A 24446-nucleotide genomic window follows, 5' to 3' on the forward strand; every position below is an offset into this window, starting at 1 on the left:
AAATAAAGGTTAAAACTCTAAGACAGATTCTGAACACAAGCCTCGAAACTACAAGTCAGAGTCTAACCTGAGATGTCACCTTTTGTACATTCCTGTTGCTCTGCCTGATTATCATGATAGCACAGCACTGACATTGACTTTATAAACACTTTACTTGTCTCTAACACTCTTGGTCACCTGTATAGAGTTATTATCTGACACTCCACTCAGGCCAATTCTATGATCTTTTGATCTCTCTGCTTATAAAATGTGTGTCTGTGTGGTCACCTCTCCAACTGCACCTGATGAAGGGGCTACACTCCAAAAGCTTGTGTGATTTCCCTCTGAGACAGGCAAGAAGGGGTAAGATTAAGGAACCTTGGATGACGAGAGCGGTGGAGCTTCTAGCGAAAAGGAAGAAGGTAGCTTACATAAGGTGGAGGAAGCTAGGGTCAAGTTCAGCTAGAGAGGATTACATGCAGGCAAGGATACCCTCTCTTCAAGAAAGGAAATTGGGAAATCCCCGGCAATTATAGACCGGTAAGTCACACGTCTGTCGTCTGCAAGGTGTTAGAAAGGATTCTGAGGGATAAGATTTATGACCATCTGGAAGAGCATGGCTTGATCAAATACAGTCAACACGGCTTTGTGAGGGGTAGGTCATGCCTTACAAACCTTATCGAGTTTTTTGAGGATGTGACTAGAAAAGTTGATGAGGGTCGAGCTGTGGATGTGGTGTATATGGACTTCAGTAAGGCATTTGATAAGGTTCCCCATGGTAGGCTCATTCAGAAGGTCAGGAGGAATGGGATACAGGGGAACTTAGCTGCTTGGATACAGAATTGGCTGGCCAACAGAAGACAGCGAGTGGTAGTAGAAGGAAAATATTCTGCCTGGAAGTCAGTGGTGAGTGGTGTTCCACAGGGCTCTGTCCTTGGGCCTCTACTGTTTGTAATTTTTATTAATGACTTGGACGAGGGAATTGAAGGATGGGTCAGCAAGTTTGCAGACGACACAAAGGTCGGAGGTGTCGTTGACAGTGTAGAGGGCTGTTGTAGGCTGCAGCGGGACATTGACAGGATGCAGAGATGGGCTGAGAGGTGGCAGATGGAGTTCAACCTGGATAAATGCGAGGTGATGCATTTTGGAAGGTCGAATTTGAAAGCTGAGTACAGGATTAAGGATAGGATTCTTGGCAGCGTGGAGGAACAGAGGGATCTTGGTGTGCAGATACATAGATCCCTTAAAATGGCCACCCAAGTGGACAGGGTTGTTAAGAAAGCATATGGTGTTTTGGCTTTCATTAACAGGGGGATTGAGTTTAAGAGTCGTGAGATCTTGTTGCAGCTCTATAAAACTTTGGTTAGACCGCACTTGGAATACTGCGTCCAGTTCTGGGCGCCCTATTATAGGAAAGATGTGGATGCTTTGGAGAGGGTTCAGAGGAGGTTTACCAGGATGCTGCCTGGACTGGAGGGCTTATCTTATGAAGAGTGGTTGACTGAGCTCGGTCTCTTTTCATTGGAGAAAAGGAGGAGGAGAGGGGACCTAATTGAGGTATACAAGATAATGAGAGGCAGAGATAGAGTTGATAGCCAGAGACTATTTCCCAGGGCAGAAAAGGCTAGCACGAGGGGTCATAGTTTTAAGCTGGTTGGTGGAAAGTATAGAGGGGATGTCAGAGGCAGGTTCTTTACGCAGAGAGTTGTGAGAGCATGGAATGCGTTGCCAGCAGCAGTTGTGGAAGCAAGGTCATTGGGGTCATTTAAGAGACTGCTGGACATGTATATGGTCACAGAAATTTGAGGGTGCATACATGAGGATCAATGGTCGGCACAACATTGTGGGCTGAAGGGCCTGTTCTGTGCTGTACTGTTCTATGTTCTATGTTCTATTTCAAATGAACCTGTTGGACTATAAGCTGGTGTATGTGACTTCTGACTTCAAACAGTTATAGAATGTGGTTTCAATCCTACCATGACTTGATAATAAGCCAACTTCTTAAAATTTATAAAATGAGAATGTCAAGTGAAGTATGTCTAATCTTGAGCATTTAAAAAAGGAAATATTACAACCATAGCGTAGACAGAAAGTAAAGGCAGAAGGAATGATTTAATCGACTGTGTCTGACACCACACAATTAATCCCCCTTATGGAAGAGAGGTTGGCTGTGTTCTCTTTCTTCAGGAAAATCCAGCTAATAACACCTTATTACTGCTTGTTTTATTCATCTGGTGTTCCATTTAATTCCTTTCAGTCTTGGTCAAACCCTCTCATAATTTATTTAAATTTTCAATAAAATAAATTTAACTTTATATTCTACAATTTTAACATTTCCTTTTAAGGTTTGAATGGTTCACTTAGTACACTGCACATGTTTTGTTAATAATTGGAGAACATGGTGGAAAAATAAAGACATATTGACAAGTAAACAAATGGCTAACTTCTGTTTTCTTGTCAGTAATGCCCTTTGAACAGAACATAAAGTTGCAGAACTATGTAGAGACAACAATTTAAAACTGGGAAGACCACTGTTTGTGGTCCCCACACCAATCTCTATTCACTACCTACTGATTGCACTACTCCCTCTTGGCAACAATGTAATGTTATGCTTGTCTCAGCACAACCTTGGCATCTTGTTTATCCCACGATGAACGTCTGACCACACATTCATGCAATCCCTAAAGCTGTCTCTTTACATCTTTTTAACACTGCCGAACTGTCTCTTGTCTTGGCTCATTAGCAGTGAAACCTTCATCTGGAACTACATCACTTCTGGACCTGACAATTCCAATGCATTCCCTGCTGCAGTCCCACATTTGCCCATTGAAAACTTGAGGTCATCTAAAACTCCACTGCCTGAGTCTCATCTTGAACCAAATCCTATTCTCTGTACTTTCTACCTAACTGATACTATTAACAGTAATTTTATTAAATTCTCATTTTTGTTTACAAATCATTCCTTGGCTATACCTATCACTATTTTGGTAATCTCCACCAGTCCAACCATACTTCAGGTATCTGCACTCGTCTAATTATGTCCTCTTGCCCACTCTTGATTTTAAATGGCCTACTACTGGTTGCCAAACATTTAATTGCTTCAAACCCAAGAAAAGACTTCCTACACCTCTTGGCCTCTGTACCTTTCCTGTTTTAAGGCACTTTTTAAAACAATCCTCTTTGATCAAGCTCTTGATTGTCAGAACTAAGAACTTAATAAGGCTCAGGTGTATTCTGGGATCGTTAGTACTCCTTTCAGATGCCTTCAAATGTTTCCCTCCATTAAAGAGATTTTATAAGTGGTTGAAGTCATTGCCAAGCAGAGGGGAACGAATTGGGGAGTTATTTCAAAGAGCTATGATATGCCAAACGACCTCCTTCCACACTGGCCAACTCTGATTCTACAAAAACAAAAATGATTTTCAGACTTGGGAAGATCCTTCAAAAATGTCACAAGTAAACAGCTTCTGGGCAGAGTAGAGCTGCTGAGACTATAGACTAGGAAAGAGGGATACTAGTAGTGACAATATGCTGAACACAACCAAATTTTGAGGTTGTGGAATGATGTGGTCTTCAGTATTTTTGAAACTTTGACCATTTTCCTTCTTTTCCACAGAACAAGTCAAATAGCAGCAGCACAACGTTGCGTGGCCGCTCAAGCCTGCTCCACCGTTGATGATGATTGTGGCTGGTCTTCTACATCAATTAAACTTTTGCTCATATCTCATCCTCTTTTCAAAACATTGATCTATTCATGTGTAGTATCCCTCTCGCTAACTTAATGAGAATTCATTCCAATCACTGAACTCCTAACGCTGACCCACCTGAGATCTAAAAATTCAGCTGAGATCAGGAATTGATCTAGCCTGTATGGCTGAGCTGGCTCTTAAAAAGTTTGCCAGTGAGAGAGTCCCAGTGAGAAACATTCATTTAAAAATAATACAATTGCATGGATCGCTCTCGAATCCTAAACTCTATTCAAATTCAGTTGGCTGAACGGTTGGTTTATGATGCAGAGTGATGCCCTGCAGACAGGTCTCAATTGCTACACCAGTGAGCTTATCACAAGGGATCTTCGCCTCAACCCCTCTACTTCCCTGAGGCTTGGTGATCTTCAGGTTAAATCATAACCAGTTGTCTCTCTCGAAGGAGTGGCCAAATGGCGTGCTAAGACTTTACCTTTAATCCTGATAACATGGCAACAAGCAGATAACTCAGCTGATGTCACTGACTAATAGAATCCTCAATTATACTAATATTAATGTTGTGATATCATCAGAAGGCATGCTCAACTAAGTTTTAATTTTCAAATTAAGTTAACAACCATTCAATCAATATTGCTTAAGTACTCATATTACTGATCGTCTCGATACAACATTTTGGTTACATCTGTTCATAAGTGAAGTGTAATGTAATTGCACTTACTGCGGTTTTATCAATGTGATCCTGCAATGAATCAATAAGCAGGTCACCCACAGGTTGCCAATCAGTGCGGACCCCCTCAGCTGTTATCACATGAGCCTCAACATCATCCAGAGCTTTCTGCAGTTCCTGAAGTTTCTCCAACGCCTTTTCCACCTGTTTCTGCCAGTTGCTCGCATGGGTTTTCAACTGCTCCCAATTTTCCTTCACTTCTATTGACTGTTTGCGGACAGCTTTGGCAATTCTCTGGGCTCTCTCTTCCGGGGTAGGTTCTAGAAATATGAAATGCAAATAATTCATCAACTATTCATGACTTTGATCTATAGAACTTAAGTTTTCTTTCTAAACCCCTTTCCTTTAAAAGGTCTCTCTGGACTTTCTCCTGAAATTGGGATATATAGTCTAAGACTAAAGATTTTGTTACAGGCACACCAATGATAAATTCTGTAATTAGCTAGCAGGTTGCAGAGCCATTAACAGAGAATCACAAAGAACCAATACAAAGCCGAATAAAATTCTGCAGATATTTGAAATTTGTGACTACCAAGGAAACTTTAAAAAAGGAAAAGGATTAGAGTGACTAAATGGGTACAACTCTCAACAAAAGATTTGAAAAATCCTTTCAGGATATCTTTCATAGCTATGAAACAAACATCCAACACAAACCAACTTTCATCTTTCAGGACTGGCATGTTAGAATGATAAACCCTAAGTCTACCCTGCATAGTTCCCTCTAGAACTCACTTAATGAGGTTGTTAAGAGATATAGAGATAACAAAGTATGCAGCTGGATGAACACAGCATCATCTTAGGAGCACAAAAGCTGACGTTTCGGGCCTAGACCCTTCATCAGAAAAGGGGGAGGGGGAGAGGGTTCTGAAATAAATAAGCATGGAGGAGGAGGCAGATCGAAGATGGATAGAGAAGATAGGTGGAGAGGAGACAGACAAGTTAAAGAGGTGGGGATGGAGCCAGTAGAGGTGAGTGTAGGTGGGGAGGTAGGGAGGGGAGAGGTCAGTCCGGGGAGGACGGACAGGTCAAGGGGGCGGGACGAGGTTAGTAGGTAGGAAATGGGGGTGCGGCTTGAGGTGGGAGGAAGGGATAGGTGAGAGGAACAACAGGTTACGGAGGCGAGGACAAACTGGGCTGGCTTTGGGATGCAGTAGGGGGAGGGGAAATTTTGAAGCTTGTGAAATCCACACTGATACCATTGGGCTGCAGGGTTCCCAAGCGGAATATGAGTTGCTGTTCCTGCAACCTTCGGGTGGCATCATTGTGGAACTGCAGGAGGCCCAGGATGGACATGTTGTCTAAGGCATGGGAGGGGGAGTTGAAATTGTTCGCGATTGGGAGGTGCAGTTGTTAATTGTGAACTGAGCGTAGGTGTTCTGCAAAGCGGTCCCTAAGTCTGTGCTTAGTTTCCCCGATGTTGAGGAGGCCACACTGGGTACAGCAGATGCAGTATACCACGTTGGCAGATGTGCAGTTAAACATCTGCTTGATGAGAAAAGTCTTCTTGGGGCCTGGGATAGGGGTGAGGGAGGAGGTATGGGGGCAAGTGTAGCACTTCTTGCAGTTGCAGGGAAAATGCCGGGTGTGGTGGGTTGGAGGGGAGTGTGGAACGGACAAGGAAGTCCCGGAGAGAGTGGTGTCTCCGGAAAGCAGACAAGGGTGGGGTGGGAAAAATGTCTTTGGTGGTAGGTCGGATTGTAGATGGCAGAAGTGTTGGAGGATGATGCGTTGTATCCGGAGGTTGTTGGGGTGGTGTGTGAGGATGAGGGGGTTCTCTTTTGGTGGTTATTGTGGCGACGGGGTGTGAGGGATGTGTTGCAGAGACATGGGGGCGGAAGTTGCGGTCCTTGAAAAACGAGGACATCTGAGATGTACGGGAGTGGAATGCCTCATCCTGGGAGCAGATGCAGTGGAGGTGAAGGAATTGGGAATAGGGGATGGAATTTTTGCAGGGGGGTGGGTGGGAGGAGGTGTATTCTAGGTCACGGTGGGAGTCGGTGGGCTTGAAATGGATATCAGTTTCTAGGTGGTTGCCTGAGATGGAGACAGAGGGGTCCAGGAAGGTGAGGGAGGTGTTGGAGATAGTCCAGGTGAACTTGAAGTTGGTGCCTGAGATGGAGACACATATAGCTCCATTCATATTCACAAATCTCTATTTCAAATCTAATCTTCTGAAGCACGTCCGTAATTTTTCATTGTCAATTAATGTTGTAATGTTAAGTGCGTAGAGAAAGTGTTTCAAGAGACTGATTGGCCTCATCCTTTTCATCCAATTGTATTTGGCAAGTTGATGTTCAACACTTCTGTAACAAATCCAATCCCAGTAAGTGGAGCAAACGGCACGGTCAGCATTTCAATATAAATACAAGAGAGAAAAGTTAAGACAATGGCCTGAGTGTTTCGCCCGATTGCAGCATAGGCATTAACGCAGACCAGTTTACATGACTTTATCTCTGAATCTACCATGCAATGAATTCTTTGACAATGTCATGACAACTTCTAGACATTTGGCAAGCTTGGGGCAAGCGGCTGGTTCAGAACTGTACACAGAAACGCAATGAAATGCCGAAACACTGTATGGTGAGAATGGTACTAAAAAGGAAATGGTACTATTTCATCTGTATCAATTGGTAGTTGGAATACACATGGTTTGAACCGGCACCAATGCAAAATTGAATAGCCATTGCGTGACATACCATGTGTTCAGGATGAGGAAGAGATGAAGCTTAGTTATGAACCATTTCACTAAAATGAATCTCAGCTAACTAATCTGAATAAACAAAGCAGTTTTACATACAGAACGCTGGTTTACAAACAAAATCTGCACTGACTGACTTCCAGATAGTAAAATGAAAGCTGTTGATCTCAAACTTTGATTGATGAAGCGACAATATTGGATTCAGGATTACAAACTGGCATTGGGGATTAAGCAACTGATAGAGACCATCCATGTAGTTAATCTTGAATTGGTAGCATTACAAGTGACCAGGACAATACCTGCTCCATAAAAATAAGAAACAGAAGAAACAGAAGACAACTAAGATACAAAAATGCGACATTCAATTACAATTACAAAATACTTTAAGCAAACAATTTTATTTCATTCACATATGTTATCTGCAACAATATCCATTTAATATTGGTTCTTCCAAACTGTTGCAGCATTTTGACATTAAAAAATACTCCATCACAAGTATTGCTTGCAATAAAAATCTCAGCATTTTCTGAAATCCTTAGAATAAAACTATTTCAATCCGATGGTGTTCTTGCATTATTCGTCAGTTCCCCACTCAATGGGTATGTTCTGATATGCAGCAAACTTCTATTGTTCGATATGGGGATGGGTATTTACTTGGCATTGTTCTAATGGAGGCAGCACTGACAGATTATAATTTTCTTCCTGTCGGTTTTGTAGTCCAGATTTTTCTCTCCTCCATTATATTGCATTAAAGATCAACAACATTCACCATTTCCTCAGTCTGAGAACCTACCACGTTAAAAAGTGACCAATTAAAGTGTTGCATTGCCTTCAATTTCACAAGGACTGAACTAATCTGCTGCTTATGACACTGATTGCAAAATTAAACCATGAATTAATAACAAAAACAGCAGGATTTTGTACTTTCCCTTGTGGCAAGTTTGGAAATAAAGGATATTTAATCAGGTGGAAGGATGGCACCACCTACAATTCTGCTTCCAGCCAGATTAAATCCATGGTGAGAAGACTTGTACACAACTTCCCAACTTCATTGCGAGTTAAAGTCCCTAATTGAGCAACTGACGCACTCATACATTATCCCACAACAACTGGTATTGACTCGACAGTGGGCAGGGGTGTCACCATTAAGGAATGTAACAGGCCTTCAAAGGCATTCAATGTGCAACATCAAGAAGAGGAAGCGGTGTGCTAATGGTGTTTCACTCAATCCTGGCCCGAGATCTAGCAATAATCGTAGGTTGGTTGCCATGGTAACAGAGATCATCACCTCCCAAGTGACACTGCTGCTCAGTACACCTGCTGGGTTCTGAAGTAGCCAACAGCTCATGCAAGTGAAATCCCACCAGGTCTGCCACCGATCTATTAAGTGCCAGAGGGGAGAAAGATGTAGCTGCCGACGCATGAGAGCAGCAAGGTCAGGATGACATACCCCTTGAGGGCAGTGACCTGAGGCTGGTGTTCCCCTCGTCGCTTCAACAGGGTTCCATCCAGAGGCTAAATAGCTGCCTATTCATCATCTGTACAGTGCATGCAACTTCTTCAACTCCGATTCACAGCTGGACCTGCAGGTAAATCTGCAAAACCACTGTCCCAGAGTACAGTTTCTTTGCATAAAAGGCACATTTTCGAGCTAGGAAGTCAAGGTAAACCAATTTCTTCCAACATTTATAACTTTTGATGTTGGAAAGCAGTTAAGTACAAAGTCGCAGCTCATCAGACACAAAAACAAAGTTGCTGGAATAGCTCACCACGTCTGGCAACATCTATGAAGGAAAATAAACAGCGTTAACGTTTCGGGTGCGGTGACCGTTCCGCAGCTCATCAGGGATGTTTATTACTGGAATATTAGTTAAGTAGAAACTAAACAAAATTTGAAAAAAAGGCAGGAGATGGATAGTGGTGATGCAAGGACCTTTTCCAGACCGGAGACCTGTTGCCAGCGGTGTTCCACAGGGATCATTGCTGGGTCTGCTTTTGGTTCTCATTTATACAAATGGATTTACATGAGAATATAGAAGGCCTGGTTTGCAGATGATTCCAAAATCGGTGGTACAGTGGACAGCGAAGAGGGGAAATGCCAGTTTTGAGGAAAGGTCACTGGACCCGAAACGTTAACTTTGTTTTTTCCTTCAAAGATGCTGCCAGACTTCCTGAGCTTGTACAGCAACTTTGTAAATCACAGACAAAAACATCGGTAGTTCTTTCGGTAGTTAAGGAAGTGTTTCACTGCTCAGCCCTTTGAGGAGAAGAGTTGGAATGCCATGTTGAAGTTGTACAGGACATTGGTGAGGCCTCTTCTACACTGTTGTGTCCAATTCTGGTCGGTGTTCAAGGAAGGATATTAACAACCTGGAGAGGGTTCAGAAAAGATTTACCAGGATGTTGCCAGAAATGGAGGGTTTGAGTTATAAGGTGAGAAGAGACTGGGGCTTTTTTCCACTGGAACATAGGAGGTTCAGGGGTCACCTGATGAATGTTTATAAAATAATGAGGGATCTAGATAAGGTGAACGCCAGGTGTCTTTTCCCTACTGTGGAGGATTTCAAAACAAGGGGGCATATTTTTAAGATGAGAGGAGAAAGATTTAAAAAGGAAATGAGAGACAATATTTTTATACAGAGGATTGTTCATATGTGGAATGAACTTCCAGAGGAATTGGTGGATGCGGGTAGAGTTTTGATACTTAAAAGGCATCTAGATAAGAACATGAATAAGAAATGTTTGGAGGGATATGGCCAAGAGCAGGCAGGCAGGACCACATAGCACATACAACATAGAACATTACAGCACAGTACAGGCCCTTCTGCCCTCGATGTTGTGCCAAACTGTCATACCGATTTCAAGCCCATCTAGCATACACTATTCCATGTACATCCATATGCTTATCCAATGACGACTTAAATGTATCTAAAGTTGGCGAATCTACTACCGTTGCAGGCAAAGCGTTCCATTCCCTTACTACTCTCTGAGTAAAGAAACCACCTCTGATATCTGTCCTATATCTTTCACCCCTCAATTTAAAGCTATGCCCCCTCATGCTCACCGTCACCAGCCTAGGAAAAAGGCTCTCCCTATCCACCCTATCTAACCCTCTGATTATTTTATACATCTCAATTAAGTCACCTCTCAACCTTCTTCTCTCTAATGAAAACAGCCTCAAGTCCCTCAGCCTTTCCTCGTAACACCTTCCCTCCATACCAGGCAACATCCTAGTAAATCTCCTCTGCACCCTTTCCAAAGCTTTCACATCCTTCTTATAATGCGGTGACCAGAACTGTACGCAATACTCCAAGTGCAGCCGCACCAGAGTTTTGTACAGCTGCAGCATAACCTCATGGTTCCAGAACTCGATCCCTCTATTAATAAAAACTGAAACACTGTATGCCTTCTTAACAGCCCTGTCAACCTGGGTGGCAACTTTCAAGGATCTGTGTACATGGACACCGAGATCTCTCTGCTCATCTACACCACTAAAAATCTTACCATGAGCCCTGTACTTTGCTTTCAGGTTACTCCTACCAAAGGGCATCACCTCACACTTGTCCGCATTAACCTCCATCTCAGTCCAGCTCTGCATCTTATCTATGTCTCTCTCCAACCTACAGCATCCTTCGTCACTATCCACAACTCCACCGACCTATGTGTTGTCTGCAAATTTACTAACCCATCCTTCTACGCCCTCATCCATGTCATTTATAAAAATGACAAACAACAGTGGACCCAACACTGACCCTTGCGGTACACCACTAGTAATTGGTCTCCAGGATGAATATTTCCCATCAACTACCGCCCTCTGTCTTCTTTCAGCAAGCCAATTTCCGATCCAAACTGCTATATCTCCCACAATTCCATTCCTCCGCATTTTGTACAATAGCCTTTTGTGGGGAACCTTATCGAACACCTTGCTGAAATCCATATACACCACATCAACCAGTTTACTCTCATCTACCTGTTTGGTCACCTTCTCAAAGAACTCAATAAAGTTTGTGAGGCATGACCTTCCCTTCACAAAACAGTGTTGACTATCCCTAATCAATTTATTCTTTTCTAGATGATTATAAATCCTAACCCTTATCACCTTTTCCAACACTTTACCAACAACTGAGGTAAGGCTCACTGGTCTATAATTACCAGGGTTGTCTCTACTCCCCTTCTGAACAGGGGAACCACATTTGCTATCCTCCAGTCGTCTCGCACTATTCCTGTAGACAATGACGAGTTAAAGATCAATGCCAAAGGCTCGGCAATCTCCTCCCTGGCTTCCCAGAGGATCCGAGGATAAATCCCATCCGGCCCAGGGGACTTATCTATCTTCACCATCTGCAGGATTTCAAATACCTCTTTCTTGTGAACCTCAATCCCACCTCGTCTAGTAGCCTGTATCTCATGTATTCTCCTTGACAACATCGTCGTTTTCTAGAGTGAATACTGTCGAAAAATATTCATTTAGTGCTTCCCCTATCTCCTCTGACTCCACACACAACTTAGCACTACTATCCTTGATTGGCCCTCATCTTACTTTTGTCATTCTTTTATTCCTTAAATACCTATAGAAAGCCTTGATAGCCTGATCCTATCTGCCAACAACTTCTCATGTCTCCTCCTGGCTCTTCTGAGCTCTCTCTTTAGGTCTTTCCTGGCTACCTCGTTGCCCTCAAGCACCCTAACTGAGCCTTCACATCTCATCCTAACATAAGCCTTCTTCTTCCTCTTGACCAGAGATTCCACCTCCTTCGTAAACCACAGCTCCCGCGCTCTACAGCTTCCTCCCTGCCTGACAGGTACATACTTATCTAGGACACACAGGAGCTTTTCCTTGAATAAGCTCCACATTTCGAATGTGCCCATCCCCCTGCAGTTTCTTTCCCCATCCTATGCTCCCTAAATCTTGCCTAATCTCATCAGAATTGCCTTTCTCCCAGCTATAACTCTTGCCCAGTGGTATACACCTATCCCTTTCCATCACTGAAGTAAACATAACAGAATTGTGATCACTATCACCAAAGTGCTCAGCTACCTCCAAATCTAACACCTGGCCGGGCTCATTACCCAGTACCAAATCTAATGCAGCTTCGCCCCTTGTTGGCCTATCTACATACTGTGTCAGGAAGCCCTCCTGCACACACTGGACAAAAACTGACCCATCTATAGTACTCGAACTATAGTGTTCCAGTCAATATTTGGAAAGTTGAAGTCCCCCATGACAACTCCCCTGTTTCTCTCACTCCTATCGCGAATCATCTTTGCTATCCTTTCCTCTACATCTCTGGAACTATTCGGAGGCCTATCGAAAACTCCCAACAGGGTGACCTCTCCTTTCCTGTTTCTAACCTCAGCCCATACTACCTCAGTTGACGAGGCCCCAGACATCCTTTCTGCAACTGTAATACTGTCCTTGACCAACAATGCCACACCTCCACACCCCCCCCCGCTGACTTTTACCATCTTCTCTGTTCTTACTGAAACATCTAAATCCCGGAACCTGCAACAACCATTCCTGTCCCTGTTCTATACATGTCTCCGAAATGGCCACAACATCGAAGTCCCAGGTTCTAACCAATGCTGCAAGTTCACCCATCTTATTCCGGACGCTCCTGGCAATGAAGTAGACACACTTCAAACCAACTTCTTGCTTGCCAGTGCCATCTTGAGTCCCTGAAACTTTATTTTGGTCCACCCTACTCTCAACATTTTCTATACTCGAACTACAATTTTGGTTCCCATCCCCCTGCTGAATTAGTTTAAACCCACCCAAATAGCCTTAGCAAATTTTCCCCCCCAGGATATCGGTATCCATCTGGTTTAGGTGAAGACCATCTTGCTTGTAGAGGTCCCACCTACCCCAGAAAAAGCCCCAATTATCCAAGAATCCAAAACCCTCCCTCCTGCACCATCCTAAAGCCACGTGTTCAACTCCTCTCTCTCCCTATTCCTCGCCTCACTAGCACGTGGCACGGGCAACAAACCAGAGACAACAACTCTGACTAGTTTAGTTTGGGATTATGGTCAGCATGGACTAGTTGGACTGCAAGGTCTGTTTCGTGTTGTATCACTCTATGATTCGTATATAAATACACTAGCATTTAAATAAAATTGTATCTTCTTTGGCATTGATCAAGGGTAGGTTATGGACAAAATAGAGCTTTGTATTTAGTCTGATCTCAGCTGTTTAAGGAGACTGGTGAAGTCTTTCTTGTCAGAAAAGTGGCCTAAAAAGTCATAAACAGGAAACAAATACAAGATTGGGTTGCCTCACTGAATTGAGGTTAACCACAGATCTATGTAAATGTCTGGCTCACATTCAGGAGGACTTTGCAATGTGTGACTTACTAGTGTTTTACACCACTACAACAACTGAATATGATGGATTTGCTTTACAAGAAAAATGGTGAAGGGCTATTTTGTTTCACTTTGTAATTTACAACACGCTATCAAGGTCATTGATGTATGACAATTGAATGAATCAAATTCCATTTTAGTTGAGGAATCGAGTGGTAATATCTGCTTTGGCCTTTGTAATGACAAGTGTTATGATCCCAGTTGGTGGTGATACTGGACAATTCAGATCCCAGGGTGAGATAAATTTTCTTTCTCTTTACCACGGTATTCAATTACTGAAAATGGTCACAAGCGGATGCCTATGTATATTTTTAACAGAAGAACACAGAAAATTATTAGATTAAAACCCACGTCTTGTCCTTCTCACTGAACACGGTATAGATGTACAAATCAAACTTAAAACTTATGCAACATTCCTCCAGTATAGAATCCAAGCTCACAAATAACATTATTATGTGAAGGCTGTTCAATATTGCTCTCCAGAGAGAGAAAAATGTTTTCATTTTCTATTAATGTCCTCTTATCGTTATTTTAATTTTACTTGCATAGATTTCATTTTAACAGCATTGAAACTTCCATTATTTTTTAGTTTTATGAATCACAGAAACTCAGTAAGCAGGTACAGCAGGTATTAAGGAAGGCAAATGGAATTTTGGCACCTGTTGCTGAAGAAAGAGAGTATAAAAATACAAAAGAAGGTTGCTGCAACTATGCAAGGCATTAGTGAGTCCACACCTGGAGCCCTGTGTACAGTTCTGGTCTCCTTACTTAAGGAGAGATGTCATTGTATTGGAGGCAGTCCAGTGGAGGTTCACCAGGATGATTCCAGAGACGAGAACATGTCTTAAGATAGACAGAGTAGTTTAGGCATACATTCTCAGGTGTTCAGAATAATGAGAGGAGATCTAATTGAGGGATATAAGGTGTTCAAGCAGATTGACAAAGTCGACATGGAAAGGATGGTTCCTCATGTGGGCAACTTAGAACAAGAGATCGTAGTTATACCATAAGGCGTAGCAGGTTTAAAGAGATGATGAAAAATTTCTGTATTGCAAGGGTCATGAATCTCTGGAATTCACTTACTGAGAGGGCATTGGAGGGCTGTGACATTGAGCAAATTTGAAGAGGAGACAGATAGATTTTTGAGTTCATAATGGGGTCAAGAGTTATGGAGAGCAGGTAGGAAACTGAAGTTGAAGCAGAGATGAGATCAACCACAATCATATCAAACAGTGGGGCTCAAGGAGCTGAATTGGCTTACTCCTCCGAGTAGAACATAGAACACAGAAAAGTACTGCACTGTACAGGCCCTTCGGCCCACGATGTTGTGCCGTGTAATAATCCTAATCCAAAAATAAAATAACCTAACCTACATTCCCCTCAATTCACTGCTGTCCATGTGCATGTCCAGCAGTCGCTTAAATGTCACTAATGACTCCACTTCCACGACTACTACTGGCAAACTATTCCATGCGCTCTCAACTCTCTGGGTGAAGAACCTCCCTCTGACGTCCCCTCTATATGTTCCTCCTAACACGTTAAAACTATGACCCCTTGTGGCAGTCAATCCTGCCCTGGGGAAAAGTCCCTAGCTATCAACTCTATCCATGCCTCTCATTACCTTGTACACCTCGATCAGGTCACCTCTCTTCCTCCTTCTCTCCAGAGAAAAAAGTCCGAGCTCCGTCACCCTCTCCTCGTAAGACAAGCCCTCCAGTCCAGGCAGTATCCTGGTAAACCTCCTTCGCACCCTCTCCAAAGCCTCCACATCTTTCCTATAATAGGGCGACCAGAACTGGACACAATAGTACTTAAGTTCTTTATCATTTTTGGTTTGGAGCTGTGAACTGTGAGCTGAGAGTTGAAAGTGACCTTTGGACTGTGAGCAGCAGCTTATGTGGAAAAAAAGAAGAAACAATTTGATATTTGTTTATGAGGCTAGGTCTGGAAGTTAATTGCAGGTCAATTCTTCTTCCAAGAAAACTCTATCGATGTGTCACTAACAAAGAGAAACCAAATGTGAACGGTCTTTAAATCAGAAGGATTGTCCCTGCAAAAGCTACAGGACAGAGGTTTGATCGCTCACTGGCTGTCCTCCCATTATCAACTTATTCGAAGTTAAGAGGTCCTCTGTTCCAAGTAACAATTAAATATCCTTCAAAGCCTACTGGAAGGTATTTGCATAGCTCAATGTTTTCAGAAACCAAGATAGAAGCTCAGAAATTACTGGAAACACTCAGCAAGTCTGGCAGCATCTATGGACAGAAGTTAGAATTAACGTTTTGGATCCTGTGACACTTACTTAGAAATAAGGAATTCTGAGGAAGGGTAATCTGACCCAAAATGTTAACTCTGTTTTCTCTCCACAGATGCTGTCAGATCTGCTGGTCTTTTACAGCAACTTCTGTTTTTGTTTGACTTACAGCATCTGTAGATAGCTCAGATTTTAACTTAAGATAGAATCTCATCTGCTTGTGAGATTTTAGATGATGGACAAAAACAAAATTTCTGGGAAAGCTCAGCAGGTCTGGAAACATCTGTGAAGGAAAAAAAAAAGGTAAGATGTCAGATCTGGTGACCCTTCCTCAGAACTGATCAGAGGAAGGGTCACCAGATCTGAAATCTTACCTGTTCTTTTCCTTCACAGATGCTGCTGGACCTGCTGAGCTTTTCTAGCAGCTTTGTTTTTGTTCCTGATTTACAGCATCCACAGTTCTTTCCGTTTTAAAGATTATGCAGTCTGGTCAAGTAAACCGGCCAGTTACACTTGATTTATTTTTTTACCTTTGATTTAGTACCTTAATTACATCTGTTTGTCTGTCTTTCTGTCTTTGTTAGAATGGGGGCTAGATTCAAAGAAGATTATGTTTAAGTCATAGTCATTCATCAGAATACCTTTTTGCTTAACTTTTTTCTAAAGATACTAAATTGTTAATAAATTGTAAAATCTTTTGTTTAAACTTTAAACCTGGTGTCTGGTATTGTTATTCATAAAGTCTGGCACTGGTTTTTCAAAAAATCTGATTAGGAAACATTGGGATCAATTTTGAACGTCACTAAATACTTCATATCAATGAGTTGCGAATACAGGCAGGGAAGCTGATTTAATACGGCTATGACTTCAGGTCACAAAATCAGTAATAATATACTTATATTAAATAAATAAAAACTTTCTATCACAATCTCTTACGACTCAAGTTCACTTTGATTGTGACATTAATTTCTCTCCACATTTGTTCTTGATAAAGCAACCACATTGATATTGTCTCTAATTCAGATAAGTGGGCAAGGTAAGGGCACTGTGGCAGTCAGCCAGTGTTACTGAGAGGAGCGGGTAAGGGCCCTGTGACAATCAGTCAATGTTACTGAGAGGAGCAGGTGAGGGCCCTGTTACGGGCAGTCAGTGTTACTGAGGGGAGCAGGTGAGGGCCCTGTTACTGGCAGTCAGTGTTACTGAGGGGAGCAGGTGAGGGCGCTGTGACAGTCAGTGTTACTGAGGGGAGCGGGTGAGGGCTCTGTGACAGGCAGTGTCAGAGGAGCGGTGAGGGCCCTGTGACAGGCAGACAGTGTTACTGAGAGGAGTGGGTGAGGGCCCTGTTACGGGCAGTGTTACTGAGAGGAGGGGGTGAGGGCCCTGTGACAGAGAGTGTTACTGATAAGAGCGGGTGAGTGCCCTGTGACGGGCAGTGTTACTGAGAGGAGCGGGTGAGGGCCCCGAGACAGTCAGTGTTACTGAGAGGAGTGGGTGAGGGCCCAGTGACAGTCAAAGAATGTTATTGAGAGGAGTGGGCGAGATAAAACTCTTACTGAAAAGCAGGCATACCTGTAGAGACCTGAGAGGGAACACCGGTTTTTGTCCCCTACAATTAAGCAGGAGTAAGAGTAAGTTAAAAGCAAAGATCAGTGTTCTGTTGAGTTAAGGTATGCCTGGAATTAAGGTCTGGCCCATGACTGGCGCATCCTACACTACATGTCAAATGCAGAGTGCTCCTGCTGGTCTGCATGACCATGTGTACAGAAGATGCCTCTTATTAGAGCAACTTGAGCACAGGGTATTGAGCAACAAGTGGGAGCATTACAAAGCATTGGTGAGTCTGACAGGTTTGTTGATAAAAACCAAAAGAACTGCGGATGCTGTAAATGATGAACAAAAACAAAGTTGCTGGAAAAGCTCAGCAGGTGTGGCAGCATATGTTGGAGGAGAAAACAGAACTTACATTTCTGGTCTGGTGACCGTTCCTCAGAACTGATGGTGGCTGGGAAAACGGCAGTTTATGTGCAGAAAATAGGGAGGAGGGTGGGGTAGGGAGTAAACAATAGGATAGAGCCCAAAGAGAGAGAAAGACAGTTGGACAGACAAAGGAGTTGCTAACGATCAGGCTGGGAGGGTGAACAGTTGTGAATGGGGACTGTTAGTCACTAACAACAGGGAGTGTGTAGTGGCAGGCTACATGGTAACAAAGCCTGGTGTGTGGGGTGGGGGTGTGGGGGCTGGGATATGGGAGAGTTTAGGCCCTAAAATTACTGAACTCAATGTTGAGTCTGGAGGGCTGTCAGGTCCCCAAGTGGAAAATGAGGTGTTCTTTCTGCTTGCGCTGGGCTTCACTGGAACACTGTAGCAAGCCGGAGACAGAGATGTTGGCCAGGTTTGTTGATAGTATATGTTTCAGGGGTGTTGTTTTGTGATTTAATGCAAGTTTTATGAGGAGAAACTGATAGGCTAAGTGCGTTTTCCATGCAGCAGAGCAGGCTGAGAGGAAATCTGATCGACTTATACAAAATTGTGAGAGGCATAGATTGATTGTGAGAATCATTTCCCAACTGTAGACGAGTTTAAGTCAGAGGGCATAGATTTCAGGTGAACTGTAAGCGATTTAGAGGGCATCTGAGGAAAGTGTTTTCACCAAAAGTGATACAAACATGTAATATGCTGCTTGACGAGGTGGAGAAGGCAGGTACACTTGCAATATTTACGAAGCAACAGATGAGCATTTAAAGGGCCAGGGTATGGTAGGTAATGACTCAGTGCAGGTAAATGGGATTAGTAGTTTGATGTTTGTTAGTTGGCAATGATGTTGACACAGTGAGTCTGTTTCTATACTGTATGACTTTACAAAGCAGGGGAGGAGATATCAGGGATCCTGGCAAAGATTTTCAAGTCATTTCTGGCCACAGCTAAGGTGCCAGAGGACCGCTAATACTTTTATATAAAAGAAGAAAGGATAGGTCCAGAAGTTACAAGCCAGTCTAACCTTGGTGGTGGGTAAGTTATCAGAAAGAATTCTAAGGGACAAAATGTCTCTGCACTTGGAGAAACATGGAATGATCAGGGATAATCAGCATGGTTTTGTTGAGGTAATGCCATGGTTTGCAAATTATATCTAATTTTTATTGAGGAGATATCAGAAGTATTGATGAGGGAAATTCATCTGATGTGGTCTATATGTTTTTGATAAGGTCAGTCATAGCAGACTAGTCAACAAGGCAAGAGCTCATGGGATCTAAGGCTAAGTGGAGTGTTGGATCCAACATTGCCTGAAAGGCCAGAAGCAGAGGTCAATGAACTCTTGCTTTTGGACACCAAGGTCCATTTGTTTCTCAGTGCTCTCTAGGGATCTACTAATCATTGTGAAAATCTTTCACTTATCAGAGCTCCCAAAATGCATCACTACACATTCACACTCTATCAATTGAGATTACCAGATCTAACTGTTATCCAGGACAGATGCCATAAAGCTGTCAGATCAGAAAGTAACTGGATTCATTAATGATTCTCCATTTCCGCAAAGTCAGTTGATCTCTGTCTAAGGCTAAGGCAGCATTTTGGTATGGCTAATGTAAATCTAGCGGCACGCAGAAAACTGTCCTCTGAAAATAAGACACATCAATACATCTCCAAAATATGGTCGGACAGTAAACACATGCTTTTTGCTTTTGAATATGGTAATTAAGAACACATGGCAGAAGGTAAAGTCATGTAACTTTTTGTGAAAATGTAAAAGCATATTTCAAGATGCTGTTCTATAAATTTTCTAATAATTTGAAGTTACCACAATCACTAGGTGAGTGGAAACATTTTCCATTGTTCCCACAACAAACAATTCTCAGTAACTGTCACAGAATCTTCTGTCACCTGCTGTAACAGGTTTCTTTCAATAACAATGCAAAACATACGAGTCCCTGCATTATTTCTCACTCTCCAGCTTGGCATTACTTTATTTCTAATCTCTTACTGCTCTATAAGGCCAAGTGTTCTACAGAAAAGTGGTTGTTCCTGCCATAGATTAAGTGGCTGACCTGTTTTAACATGAAGGTGTCGGCGCGGCTCCTCTGGCCCTTCTATGGGCTGATCTGCAAGGAATAACCGAGCTGAATCCAAAGCAGTTATGATTGTCTCCTCCTTATCCATTAGTTCAAGTCTGAGTGCCTGCACGTGAAATTCCATTAAGAAATTATCTCATTTGAAAGCAACGCTGTGCATTTCCTTTTAATAAATCCAATCAATTAGCACTATCAAGAAGAAAGAACACTGATAATTGTATTAGGTTCCAATGAAGTAGTCAATCACTTAAGTTTCTAATATTGAAAGTACCTTTAATGTAGAAAGACTAATTACTACCACAACCTTAAGCATCAGTCAAGCAATGCTGACACAATGTGTTAGTGCCCATTACAAGGGCTATATTCAGCAAGAGGATGTTCTTAATATTAAATGTGCTAATCTGCGGATGGGAACAAAGGATGAAAATAGGCATATTTACAGAAAAACACCGTGACTGATAAATCACACCACAGGTTGGAAATGAGAACTGAGAGGAAGATACAAAGATGCTTCAAGAGGATTTGGAGGGACTAAGAGAGTGGGCAAAAAAATTTGTTTGATTCACTTTTTTTTAAAGCAGCTCATGCTGGGTTCATCCTCACCTTCACTAGCTCTTACCTGTGGCTCCAAACAGTTACTAGCATGTGATAGAAGCCACATAATTGTAAAACACATTTCAATAGTAAGGCCAAATGCAGGGAAGGTAGACAAAGCATCTCTTATTCTGTACCATTGGGACGGTCTCCACCTGAACCGATCTGGAACCAGTGTTCTAGCGAAAAGGATAAATAGGGTGGTCAGTAGGACTTTAAACTTCTGAGTCGGGGGGAAGGGAAAGTGAAAGAGACAGGGAGTGTGGAGTTAAATGAAAAGATAAGCAACAGGATAGCATGTGTACAGGTGGATTTAAGCTCGAGGCAGACTAGGAATAAAGCAAAAAGGAAGGACAGTTTAAGACATATCTTGGAATTTCCAACCTCTAATAATAAGAAAGTTAGCATTAAGGCACGTCATCTAAACGCTCGTAGTATTCGCAACAATGTAGATGAATTTAACAGCACAAATTCTCTTGAATGATTATGAGGTGGTAGGCCGCACAGAGACACATGGCTGCAGGGAGTTCAGGACTGGCAGTTAAACATCCAAGGATTCACAACATATCGAAAAGACAGGGAGGTGGGCAGAGGGGGTGGGGTTGCCTTGTTAGTTAAGAATGAAATTAAATCTACGGCACTGAATGACATAGGGGCAGAAGATGTGGAGTCTGTGTGGGTGGAATTGAGGAACCACAAAGGCAAAAAAAACTACACTGCGAGTTATGTACAGACCTCCTAACAGTGATCAGGACCAGGGGCGCAAGATGCACCGAGAAATAGATAGGGCATGTCAGAAAGGTAAGGTCACGGTGATCATGGGGGACTTCAATATGCAGGTGGATTGGGTAAAAAATGTTTCTGGTGGATCCACAGAAAAGGAATTCATGGAATGTTCGCAGGATGGCTTTTTGGAACAGCTTGTGATGGAGCCCACAAGGGAGCAGGCTATTCTGAACTTAGTGCGATGTAATGAGCCAGACTTTATAAAATACCTTAAAGTAAGGGAACACTTAGAAAGCAGCAATCATAATATGGTAGAGTTTAATCTGCAGTTTGAAAGAGAGAAGGCAAAATCGGATGTAATGTTGTTACAGTTAAATAAAGGTAATTACTGGGGCATGAGAGAGGAATTGATGAAAATCGACTGGAAGCAGAGCCTAGCGGGGAAGATAGTAGAGCAAAAATGGCAGGAGTTTCTGGGTGTAATTGAGGACACAGTACAGAGGTTCATCCCAAAGAAAAGAAAGATTATCCGGGGTGGGATTAGACAGCCATGGCTGACAAAGGAAGTCAGGAAATATATCAAAGAAAAAGAGACAGCCTATAAAGTGGCCAAGAGCACTGGGAAATCAGAAGATTGGGAAGGCTACAAAAACAAACAGAGGATAACAAAGAGAACAATGAGGAAGGAGAGGATCAGATATGAAGGTAGGCTAGCTAGTCATATTAGAAAGGATAGTAAAAGCTTCTTCCAATACATAAGAAACCAACGAGAGGCAAAAGTAGATATTGGGCCGCTCCAAACTGATGCTGGAAGGCTAGTGATGGGAGATAAGGAAATAGCTGAAGAACTGAATAAGTACTTTGCGTCAGTCTTCACAGTAGAAGACATGAGTAGTATGCCAACAATTAGGGAGAGCCAGGGGGCAGAGCTGAGCATGGTAGGCATTACAAAAGAGAAAGTGCTAGAAAAGCTAAAGGGTCTAAAAATTGATAAATCTCCTGGTCCCGATGGGCTACATCCTAGAGTTCTGAGGGAGGTGGCTGAGGAAATAGCGGAGGTTTCGGTTGTGATCTTTCAAAAGTCACTGGAGTCAGGGAAAGTCCCAGATGATTGGAAAATTGCTGTAGTAATCCCCTTGTTTAAGAAAGGATCAAGGCAAAAGATGGAAAATTATAGGCCGATTAGCCTAACCTCGGTAGTTGGTAAAATTCTAGAATCCATTGTCAAGGATGAGATTTCTAAATTCCTGGCAGTGCAGGGTCAGATTAGAACAAGTCAGCATGGTTTTAGTAAGGGGAGATCGTGCCTGACAAACCTGTTAGAATTCTTTGAAGAGGTAACAAGTATGTTAGACCAGGGAAGCACAGTAGATGTTATCTATCTAGACTTCCAAAAGGCCTTTGATACAGTGCCTCACGGGAGGCTGCTGAGCAAGGTGAGGGCCCATGGTGTTTGAGATGAATTACTGGCTTGGATTGAGGATTGGCTGTCTGACAGAAGGCAGAGAGTTGGCATAAAAGGAACTTTTTCGGAATGGCAACCAGTAACGTGGTGTCCCGCAGGGTTCAGTGTTGGGGCCGCAGCAGTTCACCGTATAGATTAATGATCTGGATGAAGGAATTGGGGGCATTCTGGCGAAGTCTGCCGATGATACAAAAATAGGTGGACTGGCAGGTAGTACTGAGGGGGTGGGGAAGCTGCAGAAAGATTTAGACAGTTTAGGAGAGTGGTCCAGGAAATGGCTGATGAAACTCAATGTGAGGTTTTGCACTTTGGAAAAAAGAATACAGGCATGGACTATTTTCTAAACGGTGAGAAAATTTGCAAAGCAGAAGTACAAATGGATCTGGGAGTGTTGGTCCAGGATTCTCTAAAGGTTAACTTGCAGGTAGAGTCCGTAATTAAGAAAGCGAATGTAATGTTGTCGTTTATCACAAGAATATAAAAGCAGCAATGTGCTTCTGAGGCTTTACAAAGCTCTAGTTAGGCCCCATTTAGAATACTGTGTCCAATTTTGGGCCCCACATCACAGCAAGAACATACTAGCCCTGGAGCGTGTCCAGCGGAGATTCACACGGATGATCTCTGGAATGGTAGGATAAGGATCCTGCGATTGTACTCATTAGAGTTTAGAAGATTGAGGGGAGATCTAATAGAAACTTACAAGATAATATAATGGTTTATAAGGTGTGGACGCTAGGAAGTTGTTTCCGTCAGGCAGGGAAACTAGGACCCATGGGCACAGCCTTAAAATTAGAGGCGGTAAATTTAAAACTGTAATGAGACGACATTTCTTCAGCCAGAGAGTGGCGGGCTTGTGGAATTCATTGCCACGGAGTGCTGTGGAGGCTGGGACGTTGGATGCCTTCAAGGCGGAAATCGACAAATTCTTGATCTCAGAAGGAATCAAGGGCCACGGCGAGAGTGCAGGGAAGTGGAACTGAAATGCCCATCAGCCATGATTTAAATGGCAGAATGGACTTGATGGGCCGACTGGTCTTACTTCCACTCCTATGTCTTGTGGTCTTACAATTGGTGACTTTGTGATTGGTCTATTCTAGCATGCAAAGGCTGGTTCTCCTATACTGGGCAGATGAGATCAATCTAAAGGCCAATGGTCACAAGCATAGAACCATGTTGTGGAACATCTGGTTACTGGGACAATTCACTCTGTATCTCCCAAGCATACTGAAGAACTTACAGCTTCTCATGTTGCTGTCTCAGTTTCAGAAAAACAGAGCTTGATTTTTGTTTTTCATGAGATAAGACACCAAACAAACAAAAAAAAATTCTGAAAAGACACAGTTTGTTTCTTGTGATTCAGGCCAGGATTTGTTCACACAACAACGATGAGAAAGTTAGAGGAAAAATTTCCATATAATGGAATAGGGAATGTTTTTACTGCAAGTAACTATTCAAGCAAAATCTAGTGCTTCAGTTAAAAGGGAACTGGGTGAAATATTTACAAGAAACGAAAATTAAAACAAAGGAAACAAGTAGGGAAATTGGATGAAAAGACCCCTCCCTCCATTCGGAAGGTAGCACCAGCACATGCAAGACTAAACTAATCACCTTCAGGGCAAGTTTTGTTTTAAATCAATTAGAGAAGGAATATAAATGTGGTTCCATTGTTTATAAAGGGTACAAAGGAAATGCCAAACAATTAAAAGCCTGCTTGTCTTACGTTAGTGGCGGGAAAATTTTAAAATTGATCTGAGAAATCAAATAAACCATCTTAGAAAGGCATGGATTAGTCATGGATAGTCAGCAAGGCTTTGTCAAGTTAAGGTCATTCCTTACAAATTTAGTTGAATTCTTTAAAGTGGCAAGGAG

The 24446-nt window shown here is 42.6% G+C and overlaps 1 protein-coding gene across 15 annotated transcripts in view; it reads right to left on the bottom strand.

Moving 5' to 3' along the window:
• LOC125454807 (utrophin) overlaps positions 1 to 24446 on the bottom strand; it is a 572019-nt gene that overhangs the window by 159106 nt on the left and 388467 nt on the right. For 14 of the 15 annotated variants that reach the window (XR_009446113.1, XR_009446114.1, XM_059648282.1 and 11 more), the window contains 2 exons: positions 19769 to 19898; positions 4405 to 4673 (listed from right to left, as the gene is read on the bottom strand). Coding sequence is in view for 13 of the 15 variants with exons in the window: in XM_059648282.1 (XP_059504265.1) it covers positions 4405 to 4673; positions 19769 to 19898 (399 nt within the window). In the remaining 2 variants the exon portion in view is untranslated. Of the gene's footprint in view, positions 1 to 4404; positions 4674 to 19768; positions 19899 to 24446 lie in introns of those variants that run through there. The other variant, XM_059648283.1, reaches the window with a different exon arrangement.

This window comes from Stegostoma tigrinum, chromosome 9 (assembly GCF_030684315.1).
Source record: "Stegostoma tigrinum isolate sSteTig4 chromosome 9, sSteTig4.hap1, whole genome shotgun sequence".
Taxonomy (NCBI): domain Eukaryota; kingdom Metazoa; phylum Chordata; class Chondrichthyes; order Orectolobiformes; family Stegostomatidae; genus Stegostoma; species Stegostoma tigrinum.